Source organism: Podarcis melisellensis (assembly GCF_964234715.1).
Source record: "Podarcis melisellensis genome assembly, chromosome: 3".
Lineage (NCBI taxonomy): Eukaryota > Metazoa > Chordata > Lepidosauria > Squamata > Lacertidae > Podarcis > Podarcis melisellensis.
The window spans coordinates 76,155,259-76,177,221 of NC_138530.1; the positions used below are offsets into that span (position 1 = coordinate 76,155,259).

Consider the following 21,963-nt stretch of genomic DNA (forward strand, 5'->3'; position numbering starts at 1 on the left):
GTTGATCTGCCTCTGGTACCACGCAACCGCGGGACTGTGCCTCTCCAGCCAACTCATGCCTAACACGATGGGTGTGTCCGATAAGTGGGTGACATTGAAACTAATAAGCTCTCGATGGTTGCCAATCTGCATCATCATGGGAGGGGTTTGCTGCACCACTTGCCCCCCCAGCAACTTCCTGCCGTCCACCGTGACCACGTTCAGAGGCGTCGTTGCAGGCAGGAGCGCCATGTTGTGCTGCTTAAGGAACTGCAGTCCCATGAAGTCGGCGTTGCTTCCCGAATCGATCGTTATTGGAACCTCGAGGAGTCTCCCATCAGGCAACTGGAGTGTTGCTGTGAGCAGAACTGCCGGTTTGGGAGGCAAAGGGTCCACGCTCTGCAGTGATGCTGGGGGCTTGTCTACAGATCCGCCTGGCTGAGCCCCAGTAGCTCTGCTTCCAGCCAGGCACTGTCGTTTCCCTGAAGCTGCTCCCCTGGTTGCACCTCTGCTGTTACAGTTGCCAGCGCTGCAGTGTGCTTCTGGAGCCTCTGGGGGCACTCTTTCGCCATATGGTGCGCACTGTCACAGATGTAACACTTCCTGGTTCCTCTAGGAGGCTTCGCTTTGGCTGCACCAGGGACAGGGCTCTGGGATGGCTTCTGAGCCCTAGCACCACCAATCTCCATTGGCTCCTCTCTGTCCTTCCCCATTGGCGAGGGGTGCGCACGGCTGAAGTCCCTGTGCCCAAAAGGGAGAGTCCTTGCTTGCGCACGCGCTTGGGGCCCGTCCTCCTCATGCCACGGACGCCCCTCATGTCGAATTCCAAGAGCTAAAGCCCGTTGCACCACGTCTTCTAGGGTCTGGGGTCTGTCCCCCCTAGCGATCTCATCCTTGATGGGGGGGCTCAATCCCTCCCAAAAAAGATCTCTGACCGGTTTACTGTCCTTTGGCCAATCTAAGGCGGTGAGCAATGCAAAAAATTTAGAGTGGTATTGGCGCACAGTCGCTTTCCCCTGCCTCAGCCCGTGCATTTGACGGCGCGCAATGTCCACATCCACAGAGGATTGAAAACAAGAATCCATCGCTTTGATGAACGCAGTTGAATCGCGACGGGCCGGTCCATCTTCGCGCCACAAATTGCGTAGCCAAGCCCTGGCCTCCCCATGCAGGTGCGAAACAATGAACCCCACTCTCTCCTCCTCATCTTTAAAATCGTGACGGAGTAAGTGCAGTGCATATACAACGTCCGCTCTGAAATTGGGATAGTCTTGCAAGTTGCCATTAAAATGCGGAACTAGGGCACCCCCCCTCCGTCCAAGCGCAATGCCCTCCGCTCTGGATCCTGGGGCCCCCGCCTTGTCCGCGCGCTCCCACCTTGCCTGCAAATCCTGGCACGTCTTCTCCAAGTCGTCATTCTTCTTCTGCGAAGCAATGACTGCCGATGTGAGAGCGGTAACCTGATTCCGCAATGCAACCAGCTGCTCCTCAGCGCTCATGGCTGCTCCCGTTCGTGAGCTTCGCAAAAAAAAATTTTTGCTTTGAGAGAGGGGACTTACTGTCACGGCCACCCAGGTCTGGTCCCAGCTCACAAGAGACCTCACTCCGTTGCAGCTTATTTACAGGAAAAGTTTATTGAAGATTTCTGCTTCTCATACAGTTCAGCATTGTGGCCGTACGTCTGCCACGTTAGACCGTTGAAGTCCCCTCTGACTCCTCTCCTCTTCCGCACCAACTTAATAGCCTGGCTCTAGACCACCTCTTCCTCTCCTTTCTTTTCCGCAGGGTCTTCCTGCCCCCCTGGGTTCCCTCTCTCCGTGACTCGCCTGAGGCTGAATCCTCTGCCGCCTCTTCCCCCCTCTTTCTGGCTTTAGGGCCGGGCTCCTCCCCTGAGCTCTCTCCACTTCCGCGCGCCTCTACGTTTGAACTTGGCGCGCGTACGTTGCTGCTGACCTTTCTTTCGACCGCTACACCACCCCCTGCTCTGCTCTCCACCCTTTCCGGCTGAACACCCTGCTCCAACCCCCTCTCTCTGTTCTCTCCTAATCCTGCTCCCTCCGAGAGGCTGACGACTCCACCCCCTTTACTCCGTTCCGGCTGAGACGTCTCTTGCTTCCTCTGTCTTCCACTGGGCTCCTCTCCGCTTCTCCCTTCTCCTCCCCTTTGCTTGATTAAGGTAACCCCCTTTTGAGAATCCTCTGACTCGCTGCTCAGACTCGTGGATTCCCTCAGAATTCCGTCATCTTCTTCCTCATCCTTCTGCCCCTCCTCCCACTCGCTCTCCGTCTCCTCTGTCATCTCCTCCTCTCTCCCAGAAACCCTGACAATTACAAAAGGGTTTTGCTGTATTGCAGAGTGGTGCTGAACCTCTGGAATTTTTAATGACTTCAGACACCCTTTAGAAGGCTGGGAAACTGAGAGCACAATGCTGTTTCAGTGGAAGTTATTTTCTAAACAGGAACATTTCTGAAAAAGTCCTTAGTAGCTCTATCTCCCAAGTCCTTAGCAGCTCTATCTTCATGTAAATTAACACTGTAAATTGTGCAGCTAGTGAGGGGGGTGGTAGGAATTAAAATAATTCCAATAAATGGTTTAATTTATGCCTCAGCAGTTAGCATGCTCCTGGTTAACAGAAATACCCTTCGGCTACACAGGATTTTGGAGGGTTGTAGGGCACTCATTTGCACATAAATAGCCATTAACTGATAAATTCCCAGAGGTCTCCTGTTGCATGCTAGTGGTTTTGACCTACTTAGCTAGCTTAAATTTGTTTTACAGAATTATTATAATTCCATCCTTGGCACTTAAACTTTGTGATTAATGCATGCCTCACAATACAATTAAAGTATAATTACACAGATTTACAGTTTGCTATCATGGTGTTATTGTTATTACAAAAGAGCTGGTTTTGGCAAATATTAGAAGAATTAGGGTTCTGATACCCATCACTTTGCAGTTATTAAGTGATTATGTTAAATGGGACTCCTTTACCTCTGAAGAATGAGTTGGAGAGAGGTGAAACATTAACACACTGAATGGCTTTAAGTGATTGTGCAGGAGCTATAAAGTAATTTCTGTCACATATCCGTAGATGATAGGATGCTTTTATTAATCTTCATATTGGAGAGGGCAAGAAGCACCCTTTAATTCTGTTCCTTTAAATCATTTCATTAAGAGTTGAAATGTAGAGACTGTGAGGGTTTGTGTCAGTTATCATAAGTAATGGTTGTTTTGGATAACATGCATCTGAAATCTGGAATCACAGTTGATCTAAAACACAGAAGTGGAAAACTGGAAACTCATACCAGCACTCAACTGATCCTAAGTAGATCTGTTCAGACTAGCAGTCTTTATGCTCAAGTGCTGGATCAGCTTGAGGATCAATCTAAATTCTGCTGGCTGCATTCAGTCCAAGTATGCCAGAGAGGTGGATGAAGATTAATGAGCAGGGCATGTCTGCTGTAGCAGTCTACAGTGGGTCAATGCCAATTTGCAGCATCTGTAATGCGCATCTGACCTGACCCCTCTGCACTGTAACACACATCTGACCTGCATGGTGTGCGCTGACAACATATGGAAATTGGTATAGACTTGATGGAGCATTTGTGTTGCTATGCTGAAATCTCTGCCATTATGAAAAGGGATATGTTTTCCAACTTACTTTGGTGGGGAAAATGGGCTCTTTCACTTTGATTTGCATGGCTTGGGACCAGATTTAATGTTTTCAGATGCAATACCAGGGCTGCCTCATCGTGACAGGTTGTGCCGCTTTACAAAATTTGCACTAAGTAAATTTCAAGTCTTAATGAAATTGGTTTTTTCTCTCTGAACTACCGAGGTCCTATTTAACACAGTCACTTAACTACTGGAAAGTAATGGTTGGGAGAATCCTGATTTTTCTAATACTGCTCACCATTTCATAACTACATGAGCTCAGATTAATTCAATACAATAGACTAGCAGTACTTTCACTGCAGACAAATAGTTAGTGTGACCCCACTCACATGTTGATTCAACTCATGGGTGGGTCCTCCTGAATAGGGTTTAAAAAAGTATTTACTGTACCTCTTCAGGAGTAGTCTTTGTATAATTCTTAGAAAGAAGATGTGGTTGTTCTGTATTTGGGATTGCCAGGTAATGCCTGGAAAACCTTTTTTGTCATGTCAAGTTCAAGAGCAGGCATTACAGCAGCATTGCCCTCCCTGGTCCCATTGTGCACTCAACATCCTTGTCTACTGGGAGCCTAAAGGACAGAGAGGGATGGGAAGACATGACTATGGGACTGCTGAGGAAACTGGAAGTTGTCTTCACTGAGACCTGGAAATTCTGTTTGGGTGAATGCAGATGGCAATCAAACCACATGGAAAATACAGTGAACTCTTACCACTTGGTAGAGAGTCATTCTTTGTTATACATAAGAAAGCATGATAGGGAAAACTTGCACCACATTTGAGGAGCCGGTAACCATGTTGAGGCAAAGCCTTATTACATGATAAGCTGTATTTCTGGGCCTTTGTGCCTTCTTTATCAAGCGTAGCATTTATAATTTTGTTTTTAATGGGAACATAAGAAGCTGCTTCATACAGAATCCATCTAGCTTTGTAAGGTTGACACTGACTGGCAGCAGCTGTCTCCAAACACTCCTTAGAGATTCTGGAGATTGAACCTAGGGCATTTTCAATGCAAAGCATACGCTCTTCCACTGAGCTATTGCCATTCCTATTAGCTGATGCTTTTAGCCTGTTAACTGTTATAATATTATTTGAAAACAGCATTGATTTTTTATTTTGTCTTATCTAGGTCCAAATAATAGTTTTCATTACTAACAGAAATAAAATCTTTTGAAGTATAACTAGTTGTTTTATATAAGGGATGCTCTGCTCTTGCAGTAAAGTGTGTGACAGTGCGGTCTTGTACCTGTCTCCTCTAAAGTAAGTCACATTGTGTTCTATGATGCATTCACTCACGTAGATGGATGAACAAGTGTAGCCTTGGTTGCTCTGTTTATTTCCAGTGCTCCTTCTTATTTTTAATAAACTTGCATGCAAGTTAATTTTTATCCTAAAGGGTAGCACAAATGCAAAGCATTGGCAAAATGAGAAATGGTCAGCAAATAAGAGGTTTGCAGAGCCAACTTGCAACGGCTGCCCTTCCATAAAGAGAAACATTTACCCTGCCATAATAAGAGTGCTAATGAATTCAGAAATCCATTGATTTCTCTGCCTCCGTGCAGATTATATGCAGACTTGCTTCAAGGAGAGGAATTTATGAAATGTTTGCTACATCCAGCAAGCAGTGCCGCTATAATACTGCTGCTTCCTCAGTGGTTTTCGTTGATCCTGTAGAGTGAAAGGACAGGAGGATCAGCTCAGGTCTAAATGAGATTACAGCTGGTTCGGCAGCTTATCTGGTCTAATGCCAACTAGTGTGGCTTTGCAGGTCCTAAGGGGTTTACAACAGAAACTGTTTATTGAGTATCATCGGTTTACTCAACACAAGCAGCCTAATCCTTCCCAGCCTCAGCATGTTGCAGGATTGTATGTGAAGCCAAACCAAAAGCTGGTGCAGCCAGAGCCTCAAGAGCCCTTTTGTCTCGCGTGATATTGATTTCCTCCCCTCCTTTCTAGAAGCATTAAAAGTCAGTAAAAAATAAAACCGATAACCAGCCCTATTGTGAGCAAAAGGTTAATCTGACCTAAAATCTTACAAAAGCACCCATTAACCCTAGAAGGGATGGCAGCCTTTATTTGCATTTCCATTCATTGGTTTTTCCCCATTCCCCCCTCCTACCCTCAAATTTCAAGAAACAAGATAAGGAAAACATCTTAGAAATGTAATAATGCAATGCCTTGCAGTTTCTTGTCCAATAGCTGCTACGATTTTAAATAGTAGAGTTTGTATTGGCAGCTAGAGTTTTGACTTCCCTCACATCTCAAAGAGCTACTGTTTCTACCTTGGAGGAGTGCAAGTCTGCTAATTCCTTCCCACTTCTCCTGAGTGGATGTTGAGTGTACTTATGCACTGGAGGAATACAAGTAGGCATGCTCCCAAAGGAGGAAGTGTTTAGATCAGGAGTGGGAAGCCTGTGGCCTTCCAGATGTTGCTGGCCTCCAATCAGCCTCATCCAGAATGGCCATTGGTTGGAGATAGTGAGAGTTGTAATCAAACATCATCTGGAGGGGTCACAGGTTCCCATCCTTGGTTTATATGCCAGGTAAGTATCCCATTACCAAAGAATCATGTCTTTGGTGTGCTGCATATAGAGGCTTCCTGTCGATTACAAATGTTGTGCCCATCACGTCACTGCTGCCAGAATATGAGTTTCACCCTGGGAGTGGAAGGATTTATCAATAACAAATCACTCAAGGCAGATTGAGGTGGCAGGTGCTGGAATCTTTATTTTACTTTCTTTCCAGTTGTATCTTATTCTTTTATGCCGTAAGCTTCCCAGAGAACAATGTTACCCGGCTGTTTTATAATAATAAAAAAACCCAGTTAAATTTAATAAACTAGTAAAATGCTGGGAACTGCGGAGCACCTGTGGGAGTTTGCCACCCAGCTTATCCTACACCTCCTATGATAACCTGTTTCCCTCAGGTGCAGTAGAGAACACTGTCCTGTATCCCTTGTTAAAGTAAGCATCACCTGCCAATCCAATTGGCTTATGTACTTGTAACTCTGTGTGTGTGTGTGTGTGTGTGTGTGTGTGTGTGCGCGCGTGCATGTCTGTCTTGTCATTTCCCCCAGGTAGTGAAATGTATTTGGCCAACCTGGTCAGTAGAATCAAGTGGCAGAACTGAAGCTGCTACTTCTGGCTCCAATTGAGGGAATCAAATGTTTGATCACACCTTCCCATAGAAACAGACAGTGTTAAGACGTAGGCAACCTGGCCTCACAGACTGTTTGAATAAGCAAGATGGTCTTTTCATTTTCCCTTCACGGGAAGCATCCAAACATGCAACGTTTCGATGCCACCTGTAGCTGAGTATAGTACAGCCTAAGAAAAATTTCACAACTTCTAATTCTGCTAATTGTATACAATGTCCCTAAATAAGGCCATCTGGATTTATTTAGTTGGTGTTGGTTTAGCTCCCTCCATTCTGCTCCAGTGGGGTAGATAATAGTGGAAGGCACAGGTAATATTTTTGATAAGATATCAGATGGGAAAAGCAGGTTATCTGTCTCATACCCATGTGTGTAAAATTCCCATGTGTACGTTTTGAAAGATATGAGAAAGCAGAGTGAAATGGATTCTGCTAAAAATGATGATCATTCTAAACATGAAGCGAGTCCATAATTTAAACCTAATGGACAAGTTGTGTTCATGATAAAAATGTAATATTTATTCTATCGCTTCTATTTTATCAAACAGGTCTCTAAAGCAGTGGGTTCCGCTCGTATAATAATGAATGTTTAGTGCATTTGGCAATAAAAGCTATTGGCAGTGAGTGTTTAAGTTCTTTGTTCAGTCACATGAATGGTGCAAATCAAAGCATTTTTTGTCACTGTGAGACGTTTTCACCTACATATTGCTTCCCCCCATGCGCGGGTCACTAAATGAATTACATTCGGTTTTACAGCTTAGCTGGTGTTGGAACTTGTTAAATTGATGCCCAGTGGTGGAACTCGTAAAACAGTTTCCTGTTAATGTGACGAGGCAGAGTTCACATTGTTGATGGTGGCTTTGATCTCATAAACTATCAGTTCATGGTGTCTCAGAGCTGCTGCTATAGGTTTAGCAAGCCTACCGTTGTCTCTGAATGACAGAAAATTAGCTCTGTTGTCTATCACTTGCTGTAGAGAACAATCTGAAAAGTGAATGGCTGGTGTCTAATGAAAAAGCTTTTGCTAAAAAGGAAGATAGGTTACATGAACAAAACATTTTCCCTACTACTATACATAGATTCCTTCAAGAACATTAAATATTTCACTTGCTACTTTATCATCTTTCAAGGGCTACTTATGAGCAGATCTGGACAGTGGTACCTCGGGTTACAGGCGCTTCAGGTTGCAGACTCCGGTAACCCAGAATTAGTACCTCAAGTTAAGAACTTTGCTTCAGGATGAGAACAGAAATCGTGCGGCAGTGGCAGTGGGAGGCCCCATTAGCTAAAGTGGTGCTTCAGGTTAAGAACAGTTTCAGGTTAAGAACGGACCTCCAGAATGAAGTAAATTCGTAACTAGAGATACCACTGTATAGGAATGCTCTGTTAAGCAGCAGTTTCCCATGGGTCTTAAACATAGCTGGATCTTGCCCTTACAAACCAACATACCACTCTCTGCTTAACACTTGTTTCATTTTTTTGAAAGCAACCTCTCATTAGTACATTGGTACCTCTGGTTGTGGACAGGATCTATTCCGGAGGTCCGGCCTGATCCTGAGGTTTTCGCAACTGGAGAGACCACTTTTGCACATGCACATGTGGCGGTTGAGAGCTTCTGCGCATGCACACGCAGCAAAAACCCTGAAAAATACTTCTGGGTTTGCCGCTTACGCATCCTGAAGTTTTCGTAAGCGGAGGTACCACTGTAGAAGGAAAGTTCATCCTCAACATTTGATATAGAAGCTACAGATCCATTCCAGCCCTTTTATTCTACCTGCATCTCTCTGTGTTCCCAACATCTGAGTGGAGTGGCACCTGAAGGAGCCGGGATGCCGCTCAGTATAACATTACAGTGTACCTGGGCACACCGTGTGTGCACGCCTATGCTAATGTCATGTCTTCACCACTTCCCAAACCAGTAATGGGGACAGCACAGGCTGCAGAGTAAACAAGAGTGTGTATACAGCCTAAGCTTCTGAGTCCCCCAATACCAACTTTTCAGAAGACCTTCTAAACCCAACCCAGAGAGGCTATACTGATTTCATTACTTTGCCTTTCTCCCCCACCCCCCACCCACCGTCAGATTCAATAAATATGGAGAAACCATGCACTAGTGTAATCTAGTGTGCATGTAGTCAACTGGTTACTTGGATTGTAAATCAGTGTTCACTAATCATTGTACATTTTCTGTCAAATTTTTAATGTGTACATATTTATCATATACTTTGTACTATAGCTTATATCCCTTCTAGGCTTGACTATATTAAAAATATTAAAAATGCACGTATTATACATAGTTTAAAATATATGTGCTTAATGCATAGTTTAATTTATTAGACTAATATTTAAAATTTTATAAACATGGATGTGACATTTGGATCTAATTCTAGACTTGCAGATGTGCTGTTTAAATTTGGAGTATCCCTTTTGCTTCAAATCTTTTGAATTTTGTACTGATATGTGGATATATCCTGCAGTCAGAGATGACAAAATAACCAAGCCTTTCAATAAATCTGTATTCAGGCAGTTCAGAATACTGTTTGAGCTGAGCGTTGACAACAGGCAATACATTTGGTTTGGGTGATGTATGCATCTTTTGAATGAAACCATATTAAGTATCATAGTCATGTCCCTTTAATTCACAACGTCTACAGTTCAGTAAGCTTTTATTATGACAAAATACTGATGAATGAGAGAAGGAAACATCAAAAAGTTAAAAAAGCTGCATGTTAGTTTTGTTTGTGCGTGGGGACATTTCAAAATTGGAAGATCTTCCAGAATGGTATCCACTGCAGCACAAGAGGCCACAGTTAGACGAAGAGCCCTTTACTGCTAAGTAAATAAACTTCTGAAAAATGCTGAACTGATTTATGACGTTAAATACTTGAAAGGGTTTCAGCTTTTGTAATAGTGGAACAGGAACAGTGTTATTGCTATTTAATTTTAAAGTTCTAATTGAGAGGAGAATTTGAATGGCAACAGCTCCCATTGCTTTGTCCCAGCTCCTGCCAACCTAGCATTTTGGAAGCATACCAGTGCGAGTAGGTAACGCTAGCTTTGAACTATATGGTTACTGACTAGCACACTCCATGACAGATGATGAAGAAGGGAAAATATGATAGAGTTGCTTTCTTCTCTTTTTCACACTCACTCCATAAATGATCCCTGGTTTAGTAACCATGCAAGCTAAAAATAGTTGGCCATGTCAACATTGTTCCCATAAATTTATCACAATTTTTTTTGTCCTTCCAAGAAAATCAACACAAGAATGAACAGTGAGGTAGAAAATATTTGTTTTTTAAAATGTTTGAGCTTGTTTAATTTTTTTTTGAGTTGTTTAATTTTCACAAAAAAATAAAAAATGAATAGTCAAGCCTGGAATGCAGTTCACAAATGTAAAAGCCCCTTTCTATTTCAGCCGTGATTATGGTCTGCCAGCAACATTAGTTTTATGAGATATCTGACTGTCCTTGATATATGCCATTGTCTAATAAATACTTTGACCGCTTTTTATAGAATTTAATAAAGCAAATGTAGTAATGTTGCCTGTGTCTTAATCTACAATCTCAGCTGAGTTGACCAGGAGATAAATAGGAGCAGGAATGATAGTGCGTTGCTACAGATTGTTTTTAATAAGCATGTTATTTAGTTGATCATCAAAGAACAGTAATGCCTCATATCCTAGTCTGCCAGACAAATTTATTAATGCTTCCTGCCCCTCCTTCCACCCATTTCTCTGAGAACATTGATTCCCTGCAGACACTTCTCTATTGAACCTTTAGAAAGTCACAACTTCCAAATTAGATTAAGTAGTAGGAATGGTACTAACAGAATCAAAGAAAATTGAGTGTGTTATTGAATTCATGCCACATTGTCTCTGGAAAAGACTGACGTTGTGTATAGTGGTAACTCCTGTCCTTATTCCACTAGTAAAACTGGGGGCATTGATTCAAAACCAAACCACACAATGTATCTAAAAACTGTTAAATCTTCATTTTTGTGTTTTTTCTTTTGTGTGTGCGCTGAGGCTTCATAAATAAAACTTCAAGGGGAAATGCATTACCTAAAATTATAACTTTTTCTGTGCCAGTTCCAATTCTTGTACCCTTCCATACCAAATAAACTAATAGTAGAAGATCTGGCTTTGGATTGTAAGCAGACCGACTTGTCAGTTGATAAATGCATGCATTCATTTTGGAGCCTGCCTGTTTCTCATTTGGGTCTGACACATTAAGAGGTGCGTAATTAATGGTTGACATCAGTAATTAACATTAACTTTATGGTGCTTAATATGCCATCATTTATCTATCAGATCGGTGGTATGCAGAAATGTCTTTGGATCAAGGTTTTAATTATAGAAAATGATGTTTCAGTACTTGCATTTTGTACAGTGCAAATACTGTCTGTACAGTAATACCTCTAAGGAATTCAGGTGTGTTTCTGCACCACCACCAGTACATAGAATGTTAATATTCTTTGTGTTTCTCCCTAGGACTGTGCACAAACACTTAAACCAGGGACTGCCTTCAGGGAATACAGGCCCAAATGCTCCGTTGTCGTCGGTGGCGAAAGAGCACCACCTTGCTGTTGCCAGAGCTCTCTGGAGAAATTTCTTTCCCTTCTTGAAGAGCCAGAGAATGCTGCAGACTCCTTGCTCTCAGCTTGCAGATACAGCTGCAGGTCTGTACAGCAGTTTGGCTACCCTCCTCTTCATCTTTGGTACCGTCTTGAACTTACTTTAGAAGCTGTTAGTTAATTTGTCAGCAAATAATGGAACTTCTATAGGGATGTTCAGCATTTTTACATGGGTGGCTGGCTGTACACACACACAGAGAGAGAGAGAGGGAGAGAGAGAGAGGGAGAGAGAGAGGGGGAGAGAGAAACCAACACATTATTAGTATACTCTGGAGTACTCATCTTATTAATATGGAGTCTCTATATCCACAACTGGAGTATCACTTTTCCTCTGCTATCATTTGTTACATTTGAAATATGAGCTATAATTTTCTGCAAGGTTAATGGTTGATGCTGCTAAATGCTTCATCATATCAAATGTGATGCATATTTTCAGAGCTTAAATGAGTTTGTTCATAGCTCTTCTGCTTCTCGAAATTCCTTTCTCCCCAATGTTTCTCTCAGATTATAATAATATTCATTTTGTAAATGGCTTTCTAAGCATATATCAGACAACATTTAAGCACGTGGTGTGACGTCCCGATTTAAAAACAAAACACCACCACCTTTTCTGATGTCTTACTCTGTAGGAATGCTACTCAAAATCCTAGCAGATGGAATAGCATATTGAGAGTAAACTGTAATAGTGCCGATCCTTGACTTTAGTGGAGCTGTGCCTAGCTGATCTGGTTCTTTTGTATTTTGATACAATATCATTTCTTCCATGAAATTTCTATATCGTAATACTGCATATTTCAATTTGACAAGGCTTGTGCCTAGCTATAATGGCACACTGAATCCATTTAAATAATATTTGGAAAAGGCAGATTTGAATTTAAATGTATTTCAGCCCAACATGAATTAAGAACTGAGTTTTATGAGCTCTCAAAGACCCGGTCAATAATGGAAATAAAGAAAGACCCTTGAACTTCAGCAGCTTTGCAATAATTAAGATATAATAGTAATAGAAAAGAACGTTGTAGAAAGGAAATGCACTGCCACTTGCCAAATGTATTAAGGAAACCATTCTAAGGCAGAAACCTCGTATCCTGTCAAAAAGTCCATTCTGGTTTTCTTTAGATATTTGTTAAAAAAAGAAACATCCCATTGGATTAACATCGCTGTGTGAAAATTAGCACTGGGGATATAGTGATGTGTGTAATTCAACAGTTTAGAAGAATGAAAGGGAAAGCGAGCTACAAACTATGATAAGAAAATATAATGAGTAAATATAAGATGATATAGTAGCACGGTGTTATCAACTCCCCCCACCTTTTTTTTTTAGCTGAGGAACATCTTTCATGATATCTATAACATTGTGATACTCTGCTGAACCCCAACACATACTCTTTTGCTGCCTCACACAAACACATTTTAAAAATATGGTAATAGGTGGCAGTGAGTGACTGGGGAAGAAGAGGGGAGAATTAAAGTTCTGTGGTGCAAGGTTGTAAAAATGTGTGGGACCCCAGTAGATGCTCATGGAGCCCTGATTGAAAGCATTTCTATAGTACTGACAGCACAATCACAACTATACCTACTCAGAAGTAAGTCCTATTGAATTCAGTGGTGCTTACTCCTAGGTAAGTGCTGTTAGGAATGCAGCCTAAGGGTATGCATATTGAGCCTGTTGTTGTTTTTTAAAGAATACATTTGAACTCACAATAGCGAAGTGTATGAGTTTCCACTTTCTTACAAAATGTAGCTTTAAGGTGATAGGAATTCCTTATCAGATGAGAAACTAGTTTCCAAACTTCAGAATTCTTGAAGACAAAAAATGCTATTTATGATTCTTTCCCCTTTTGTATGTAATTGCCCCTGCAGGTGGAAAAACAGCACTGGAGGGAAACAGATTTTGAGCAGACAAATGTCTGGCAGGGAAGAGGAGTTCCATCTCTCTTCTCTTTTTTCCTTTCCCCAGCTGGAACTCTCCAGAGTCCCCAGATGCATTTCACTAGTGTGTTTTTTTGGGAGGGGTGCCCTTTTTATGGAAAAGAGCTACAGAAGTACACAAAATGCATGCTTTTACCCTGAATTTTCCCCAACTTTCTTTCCTTCCTTCATTTTAAAAATAGGTTTTACTTTAATGGCTTTGGATTTGCCCAGCACATGTACATCAGATCTTCAGCCTCAACCAGTTTTATCAATGATGCAGTTGTTCGGGTGGGATGATATGGTTTGCCCTCGGCTGGTTTCAAGGTATCTAAGCCACCTAATACAAAACAGGTGAGTGATGTAAACTTACTTGGCGAAGTGAGAGCAGATGCTTTCTAGTCATATGTTTTATTCCTTTGTTTACTGGTTTTTGTTTCAGTGCCCTTCAGAATTTACTGTACAATGCCTATGAGTTGTTTGTTGGAAGTGCAACTAAGTAATTTTGTAAAGAAATAGTCATAAACATGAGAGGTTTGGCTGGCAAAGACTTCCTTGGGTTGATATAAAGTGTTTGACCTTTTTTTTTTTTTACACCCAACTCCATCCTGTGCCATATCACAAATTACTTTTGAAATTCTCCATTTGCCAGTATACATAGATGACCTGCTCTTCAGGAAGTGAAAGTCCCCTTTGGCTTTGGACTAAGGTTCTTTGGGCCCTAGTCTCTTAGTCAAAAGTACAATAAAAGTATATATATTTCTACAGAGCCACGTTGCTTCCATTTGTTGTTCTGACAACTGTTATTTATTGACAACTGGAATCTCATAGTACCTGCCATTGTACAAACCATTTGGGGAATCATCTGTAAGATGCAGGTATCTAATTCTGGGTAGTTCATCTGATGTTATGAATTCAACTATATGTAACACTTGGCACACAATTCTGGGAATTTGCTGCACCACCGAGGAATTTCATAGCACATTTTTCAAAATGGCATAAACTAAGAACAAGCTAGACAAGCATCCATCAGCCACACTTTAAATTTAGACTATATTGCCTCAGGGTGGCAGGTTAAACTAAACAACCCACAAGACCCCTTCCACTTCTCAGCCTTTATAAGTGATTTAACAAAATATGTGGGAGAAGGCACAGAGCTTACATGTAGGAAGATGTCCAGAGCATTAAAATCAATGGGAGTTTTACCTTGAGCCTTAATGACATAAATTGTAATGATAGCTTGTATGATTTAAAAGGGAGAGGATGGTAGCTAATACAAAGCTCCTGGTTCAATATCTTGCCTCCTGGTAAAAACAAGAAATATGGTTGAAATACTGGAGAGCCGTTACCAGTCAGCGCAAACTGTACTGAATTAGATGAGTCAGTGGCCTGTCTCAGTTTCCTTTGTACATGTGCATGCAAGATTTTTTCCCCCTGGTTTTGAAATCCATTTGATATATTCATAGTAATGTGTCATGCCTTTATATTCAGAATATGCCCTCTGTTCTAACTCAGAGGCAGCTAGTGCAAATTGCCCTATTATTTACAAAGTTTCAGGTCTTTCGGTTATATCAGAAATATTGTTCACATTTGTTTTCCAACACAATTATGTCTCTAAAGTAGGAATATCTAGTCCACATTTCAGGGGTCTGATACAGCCCAGCCCAAGCAATTGCCTTCCACCTCCCCAAAATAAACACCACAATTTTTGGCAGGAGTCAACAAGAAGATTAAAAGTAGGCACAGCAGTGGAATGGGCGAAGCCCAGTTGAGATGGGCCTCATCTGGTCCCCAGGAAGTCTGAGAGTTGACCAGAGAGGTGGCTATAAGCACAGAGTCGGATCCCAGAGAGGGACCAGGTGGGATAACAGGGAAGGGACTCACCCTTATGTAGCCAGACACTTCTAGTCATGAAGGAAGAGTATACACAAGTTTCCAACTGTTTCAGGGAGAAGGTCAGGTGGGCCAAAGCTCAGGACGATCTCTCGCTTGCAACAGAGGTTAAAAATAATAATAAAGGTTTGTTCAAACCAAGAGGAAGATCAAGCAAGTAGTAAGTCCTCCACGTGGAAAAGACAGAGGAATGCTATTAGGGGGGGAAGAAGATGGAACTGCTGTACACATACTTTGCCTCTATCTTCACTCAAAAGGAAAACACTGCCAAACAGAATAAGTGATGCAGGGAGGGAACTGCAGCCCAAGATAGGGAAAGAGGTGGTAAGGGAACAACTAGCTACTTAAATGAATCAAATCTTCAGCACCAAAGGGTAGTAAAGAAGCTTGCAGATGTACTGGTAGTACATGTGAACAGAATCTAGGGGTCTTGATAGACCACAAGCTTAACACAAGTCAACAGTGTGGTGCAGCAGGAAGAAATGCTAATACAATTCTAGGCTACATCAACGGAAGCCTAGGGTCCCAATGATGGGAAGTAATAGTCCTGCTCTATTCTGCCTTGGTCAGACCTGGCATACTTTGTCCAGTTCTAGGCACTATAATTTAAGAAGGATATTGACAAACTGGAACACATGCAGAGGAGGGCAACCAAGATGATAAAGGATCTGGAAACCAAGCCTTATGAGGAGTAGTTGAGGGAAGTAGATACGTTTGGCCTGGAAAAGAGAAGACTGAAGGAGATATGATAGCCATCTTCAAATATCTAAAGGGCTGCCATGTAGAAGATGGAGCAAGCTTGTTTTTCTTAGCTCTGGAGGCTAGGACCAGAGACCAATGGCTTCCAGTTACAAGAAAGGACATTCTGACTAAACATCAGGAAGAACCTTCTGACAGTAACAGCTGTTTGACGGTGGAGCAGACCTCCTTGGAATGTGGCAGACTCTCCTTCCTTGGAGGTTTTTAAGCAGAGGTTGGGTGGTCATCTCTCATGGATATTTTTGTTGAGATTCCTGCATTTCAGGGGATTGGACTAGATGACCCTGGGGTCCCTTCCAACTCCAGAATACTATGATTCTAGAATTTGTTGCAGCTTTGTTTCTCATACTACTGCAGGGAAAGGGCATGATATTTTGTGTCAAAGTGCTCACAGAGTATCCCCTAGTGACAAGCAATGGCAGAGGGTTACATATGAAAACACAGGGGGGAAGGTACAAAAAAAGAGGACAAAGGGTGGCTTTCCTATCTATTTGCCTACTTATTTTTTTTTCTTACTGATTCGTCTTTCCTGCAGTGAATTGTCTGAAGCTCTTACTAGAATGGGTCATATGTCCTACCAACCCTTGTTGGTACAGTCTTGGTTTCGATGCGTTTTGCAAATGTTTATCGATCAGCCTCCTGATACTTTGATCAGGACAGATGCTGAGCGAACAGCTGGTAAGTATGCTTCTTTAATATACAGGTGTTTAAGAATATCTGTGTTATTCCCAATGTTTAGTCAGAATCTCATTTCTTGTAAGTTCGGGTCCTAGCCCTTGGAGCAGCAGAAAACAAGCTTGCTCGATCTCCATGTAACAGCCCTTCACATATTTGAAGAATTGTTCTGGAAAAGCAATTAGTGCTCAAGTTACACAAGTAGAAAGCATGGCGTAAAGTCAGCAATTGGGAATATAATGCAAATTGTTGTTTATTGTAACCCACCAGATACAGTGGTTGTCAATGCAGTGCCTTCCAGATGATGCTGGACTTCAGCTCCCATCAGCCCCAGCCAGTATGATCAGTGGTCAGAGATGATGGCAGTTGTAGTCCAATAACATCTAGAGGGCACATTGGCTACCCCTGCAGTAGAGTGAGACTGCCTTTCTTGTTTTGTTTGCTGTTGAGTACTGAAAATTGATTGTCCAACTTTGTAATCATAGTCGCGAGTACTGATTAGCACCCCGGCTCAAGGGTGGGAGGGGAAATTTAGAGTTGAATCCGAAGCTGTGTTGCATGAATTTGCTGTCGATCCGTGCCAATTATTTTTTCATGTTCTCATGATAACCAATAGATAAGGCTTATATGGAACAACTGACCGAGCTCACAAGATTGATATTAAAACTTCCAGAAGTTAGAGATATCTTTGCAAAGGCTCATGTTGATGATTCACTCTCCAAACAAGACCCTAATGATGCTGTTTTTCAATTTGTTAAGGTACAGTATTTCCTAAAAATCCCAGTTTTGGAGGATTCTGAAAATGCAATGTTTGGGCCCACATTTGAAGAAACATTTGTTTTATTTCAGTGAAATATTGGCCAAGACTCATCATCTTGTACTAATTATTTTTGCACACCTTTTTCATTGTCTCAGGCTGTTGGTAAAAATTACAGTGGACTTCAGACACTAGCTGAAAAATCAGCCATGGTGGCAAAGGCACTGGAATACCTTGGTGATGTATTGAAATATGTAAAACCCTACTTGACAAAGAAAGGACCTGCGGAAGGATTGCATCTCACCTACAGGATTATAGGTAAATATCACATATTCCTTTACTATATAAAATTATGCAAAGGGATGATTTTTTTTAAAAAAAACACACACCCCAATTGTTTGATATGGAAACCAAAATTGAGAAGAAAAACAGTTCTGCCTTACAAGGCATTCCAGGGCATTAAGTGTCATGTGGACTGTTTCTACTGACATTTGAAACATTGTCTTCCTTTCTCTAGGTCAGTGGTTCTCAAACATTTTTCTCTGGGCCACACTTTCAGAATAAAAATTAGCTCACACCACACATCTTTTTTTATTAATAAGAAATAGGTTGGAAAACGAGAAGAAACAACTAGCAGTGCTTGATTTACAACATAGACCACAATTACTTTATCATATGATCGTGGGACACCCAGAAAGTATAAAACAATGCAGCTACATAAGAACATGAAGCATTCCGGGGGGGGGGGGGAAGGTTGATAACTATACTACACTGAAATGTTAAAATGTTTCTTTGATTGTCCTTCACTCTTGCTGCCACACTTGCCATCCTCTCCCGGCACATCCTTTGAGAACCACTGCTTCAGGTGGTGCTGTCTAATCAAGAAACTGATCCTGGTGGCAGATTCCCTAGTGTGAAAATGTAGTAGTTAATTGAGTGTTTGTGGGGGGGGGGGGTAAAAATTTGCTGCTAGAAGCCATTTCTGCTTACCCTAATGTTTTGCCCCAGAATGACTGAAAAATATGGTAAAGGTGGTGGCCTTCCCCTCCTCTTCCTCTTTCTCACATTCATTCAGACATGTCCATTGTCATGCTTCCATGTGTATACACACATGCACAATGAAGACCCTAACACATGGACAGCTTTCCTGTGTACTTTCTAGGGCAGACAGTGGTTGAGAAACGTAACAACACATTTACAAGGTTATGAGTGGAGTATAAGAACTGTTAAAAATGGAAAATGTCGCTCTCCTTTCCCTGCTCGGCCCATCAGAAGCTTCCACTGGAACCAGGTTCCTTCTGTGGATGAAAAGGAGCTCTTATGTTTGTGGAAGGGCAAGTTTGGAACTAGCCCAGTGAGACTTGCTTACATGGCTTGTTCGTCAGGAAGGCTGGGGAAAGCTCTACACGTTAACCGGGGCCTCATTAAGGTCACCTGAGCTTCTCACAGTCAGCTGCTTCTCTGCTATTCTAAAGGTAAAGGTGCCCCTGCCCGTACGGGCCAGTCTTGACAGACTCTAGGGTTGTGCGCCCATCTCACTTAAGAGGCCGAGGGCCAGCGCTGTCCGGAGACACTTCCGGGTCACGTGGCCAGCGTGACAAAGCTGTATCTGGCGAGCCAGCGCAGCACACGGAAACACCGTTTACCTTCCCGCCAGTAAGCGGTCCCTATTTATCTACTTGCACCCGAGGGTGCTTTCGAACTGCTAGGTTGGCAGGCGCTGGGACCGAGCAATGGGAGCGCACCCCGCCACGGGGATTTGAACCGCCGACCTTTCGATCGGCAAGCCCTAGGCGCTGAGGCTTTTACCCACAGCGCCACCCGCGTCCCGCGTCTCTGCTATTCTAGTTGAGATTAAAGATGGTACTTTTCAGCTTGCAACTTGCGCAAATTCAGCTTTAAGTGCTTGGCTGGAAAAAATAAAAAAGTCGGGGGCTGGTTCCTATGGTGGGAAGCACCAGCAATCCACCGGCTATTCCACTCACCTTGGGAGAGCATTTGGAGGTGCAGAGAGTGTGTGTGTTTTGACTATACATGACTTTGGCTTTATGTGCTATCCCCGGAACATAACCCCCACATAAATTGAGAGCTCATTATAGAGGACAACCCAAACACATAGACTAAATCCCATATAGCTGTGCACTTGTGTGAGGTTGCTTCAGAGGAAAGGCAAGAGCAAACTATTTAGAGGCTCACTGTTTTTGGCTCTTACATGATTCTGGAGGAGTAAATGTTTTGAATCAAGGAAAAGTAGATGGACAGAACGCTTGATACCTAAAGAGACATTGAGCCTGCTCTTATATATAATAGTGATCTCCAGTGTTGCTATGTAAATATAATTAATAACAACAACAATAATAATAATAATAGTTGTTCCTGAATCTTCAAGGTAAGTCATATAAATTGTTGTTTTTAAAACTTATTTTTCAATGTTGTTGTTTTTTAGCCTTGATTGATTCCCCCCAAGGAAAATTAATAACCAAAACAAGAAGAATTTTCTTTCAGATATTTATGCATATGCTGCCAGACAATTGTGTCTTTCAGCTTTGAAATAGCTTAGAGTAAATTACAGTGTTAAGGACCATTGGACATAGTAGTCTGGGTCAAAGAGAGCAGTTTTATTTCAGATGTTCCTACGGAATAGTTAGGGGGGGAAATAGATTAGCACCGCTGGAGCTGTTGTTAAGTGTCTGCTCTCTTTCTGTGTTATGTTCCACTCCACAAAATTAGTGTAGTTGCCTTTATTTTCAGGGATGACAGGTTGACTTTTGCATATTAATAATGTCTGTAAAAGCTTATTTTCATTCTCTTCCATTATCTGTATTGGCTTCAGTTACATACATCCTCCCTGTGTTTTTTTCTTTTAAAAAGTAGTTCCTATTTCATTGATTACAGTGCATAGCTTGAAAACAATATATGCAAAACTAAGCAGGCATTCTAATTTATTTCTGTATGATACTCCCAGTTACAACCTTTGATAACAATCCAGCAAAGGTGAAGCTATAACAAAGTCCAGCTGAAAACCATGAAATGGAACTTCATGGCAACTAACTTAAGTCAGATTGATTTCAGTGGGATTGGAGTCAAAGAACAAAGGTTCCCCATCCCTGCTATAGACAAATGTTTTATATAAGGTGGTTTAGCTGTGGCCCTCCAGGTGTTGTTGGGCTCCAAAGCCCACCAACTACATCTGACATTAAACAATGGTCAGGGGTGATGAGAGTTGTATTATAGCAATCTTTGGAAGGTCAGCTTCCCCAGCCTTGATATAGCATATATACATAAGTACAGGTAGTTTGTATGGAAAGTGCCATAAGCTAGCATTCTTTCTCATGTAGATGAACTACAAAGGGTTGGCTGTAGAATTCTGTGGTTCTAAGTGCTGTGTTGCTTGCATATTAACAATTGCAGTACAGTAAATGTCTCAATCTTTTCCTTGTTTATGTTATGCGTGTGTCAGAGCCCTGTTTTACAGCATGTGTACACATAGTTGTAGGTGGAAGAGGGTGTAGCAATGACATAGCACTAGTAATCCGCATAATATGTAGACAGTCCTTTGAAACTTAAAGAAACTGATATAGAATAATACTGCAACTCAGCCTAGCGGCTTGAAAGACAACAATAAAGATTTTCAAAGCAGCTGAACTCTGATTTGAATCAAGGCAGCAGTCCTGGGGAAGGTACTGGCACCGTATGCCACTTAATTTTTATTGATACGTCTTTTGATGAATGGAGGCACGAGAGGGGAAACACAGTGCCACTTTTAAGTTGTGAGAGCCAATCACAGGGTTGTTGGTTTTTTTTTTAAAAAAAGACACCCATTATTAGCCCAAAGTTTATGACTCATTTTGCTATGAATGGACATTCACTATTCCCAGGTTGACTAAAGTGGGTCATGTGAAAATGTGACACTTGGTTGCTATAGTTACAACCAAGGGAAATGCAACCTAGCAGAAAGCCTGTTTATGCCTTCCGTCTTCTTTTTACCGGTTTTGTCTTTCGGGTTTTTATTCAATAGGATGCCTTGTGAAGTCTTGGGCACCCATACTGGCTACTTCCAAAGCACAACAGCTCCTGTTCCGCATAATAGATTGCTTGCTCTTGCCACACGCTGTGCTCCAGCAAGACAAAGAGCTGCCTGCAGCGATGTTGTCTGCCATTCGGGAGAATCTTCCTCTGTTTCTTCAGGTGTGTATATCTGTGATAGATAGATAGATAGATAGATAGATAGATAGATAGATAGATAGATAGATAGAAAAAACTAATGGCTGGCAACAGAGGCTTGTTGTTGTTTTTACATACACCGTGCAGGTGGCGCTGTGGTCTAAACCACTGAGTCTCTTGGCCTTGTCAATCGGAAGGTCAGCAGTTCGAATCCGTGCAACGGGGTGAGCGCCCGTTCCTCTGTCCCAGCTTCTGCCAACCTAGCAGTTCTAAAGCACACCAGTGCAAGTAGATAAACAGGCGGGAATCTAAAAGGCATTTCTGTGCGCTCTGGTTTCCGTCATGGTGTTCCGTTGCACCAGAAGT

The 21,963-nt window shown here is 42.1% G+C and overlaps 1 protein-coding gene across 1 annotated transcript in view; it reads left to right on the forward strand.

Moving 5' to 3' along the window:
- Positions 1-21,963, forward strand: part of MMS22L (MMS22 like, DNA repair protein) — an 84,217-nt gene that overhangs the window by 47,847 nt on the left and 14,407 nt on the right. The window contains exons 15-20 of the mRNA XM_081904603.1: positions 11,296-11,483; positions 13,553-13,703; positions 16,537-16,679; positions 17,293-17,435; positions 17,592-17,751; positions 21,452-21,621. Coding sequence (XP_081760729.1) covers positions 11,296-11,483; positions 13,553-13,703; positions 16,537-16,679; positions 17,293-17,435; positions 17,592-17,751; positions 21,452-21,621 — 955 coding nt within the window. The remainder of the gene's footprint in view (positions 1-11,295; positions 11,484-13,552; positions 13,704-16,536; positions 16,680-17,292; positions 17,436-17,591; positions 17,752-21,451; positions 21,622-21,963) is intronic.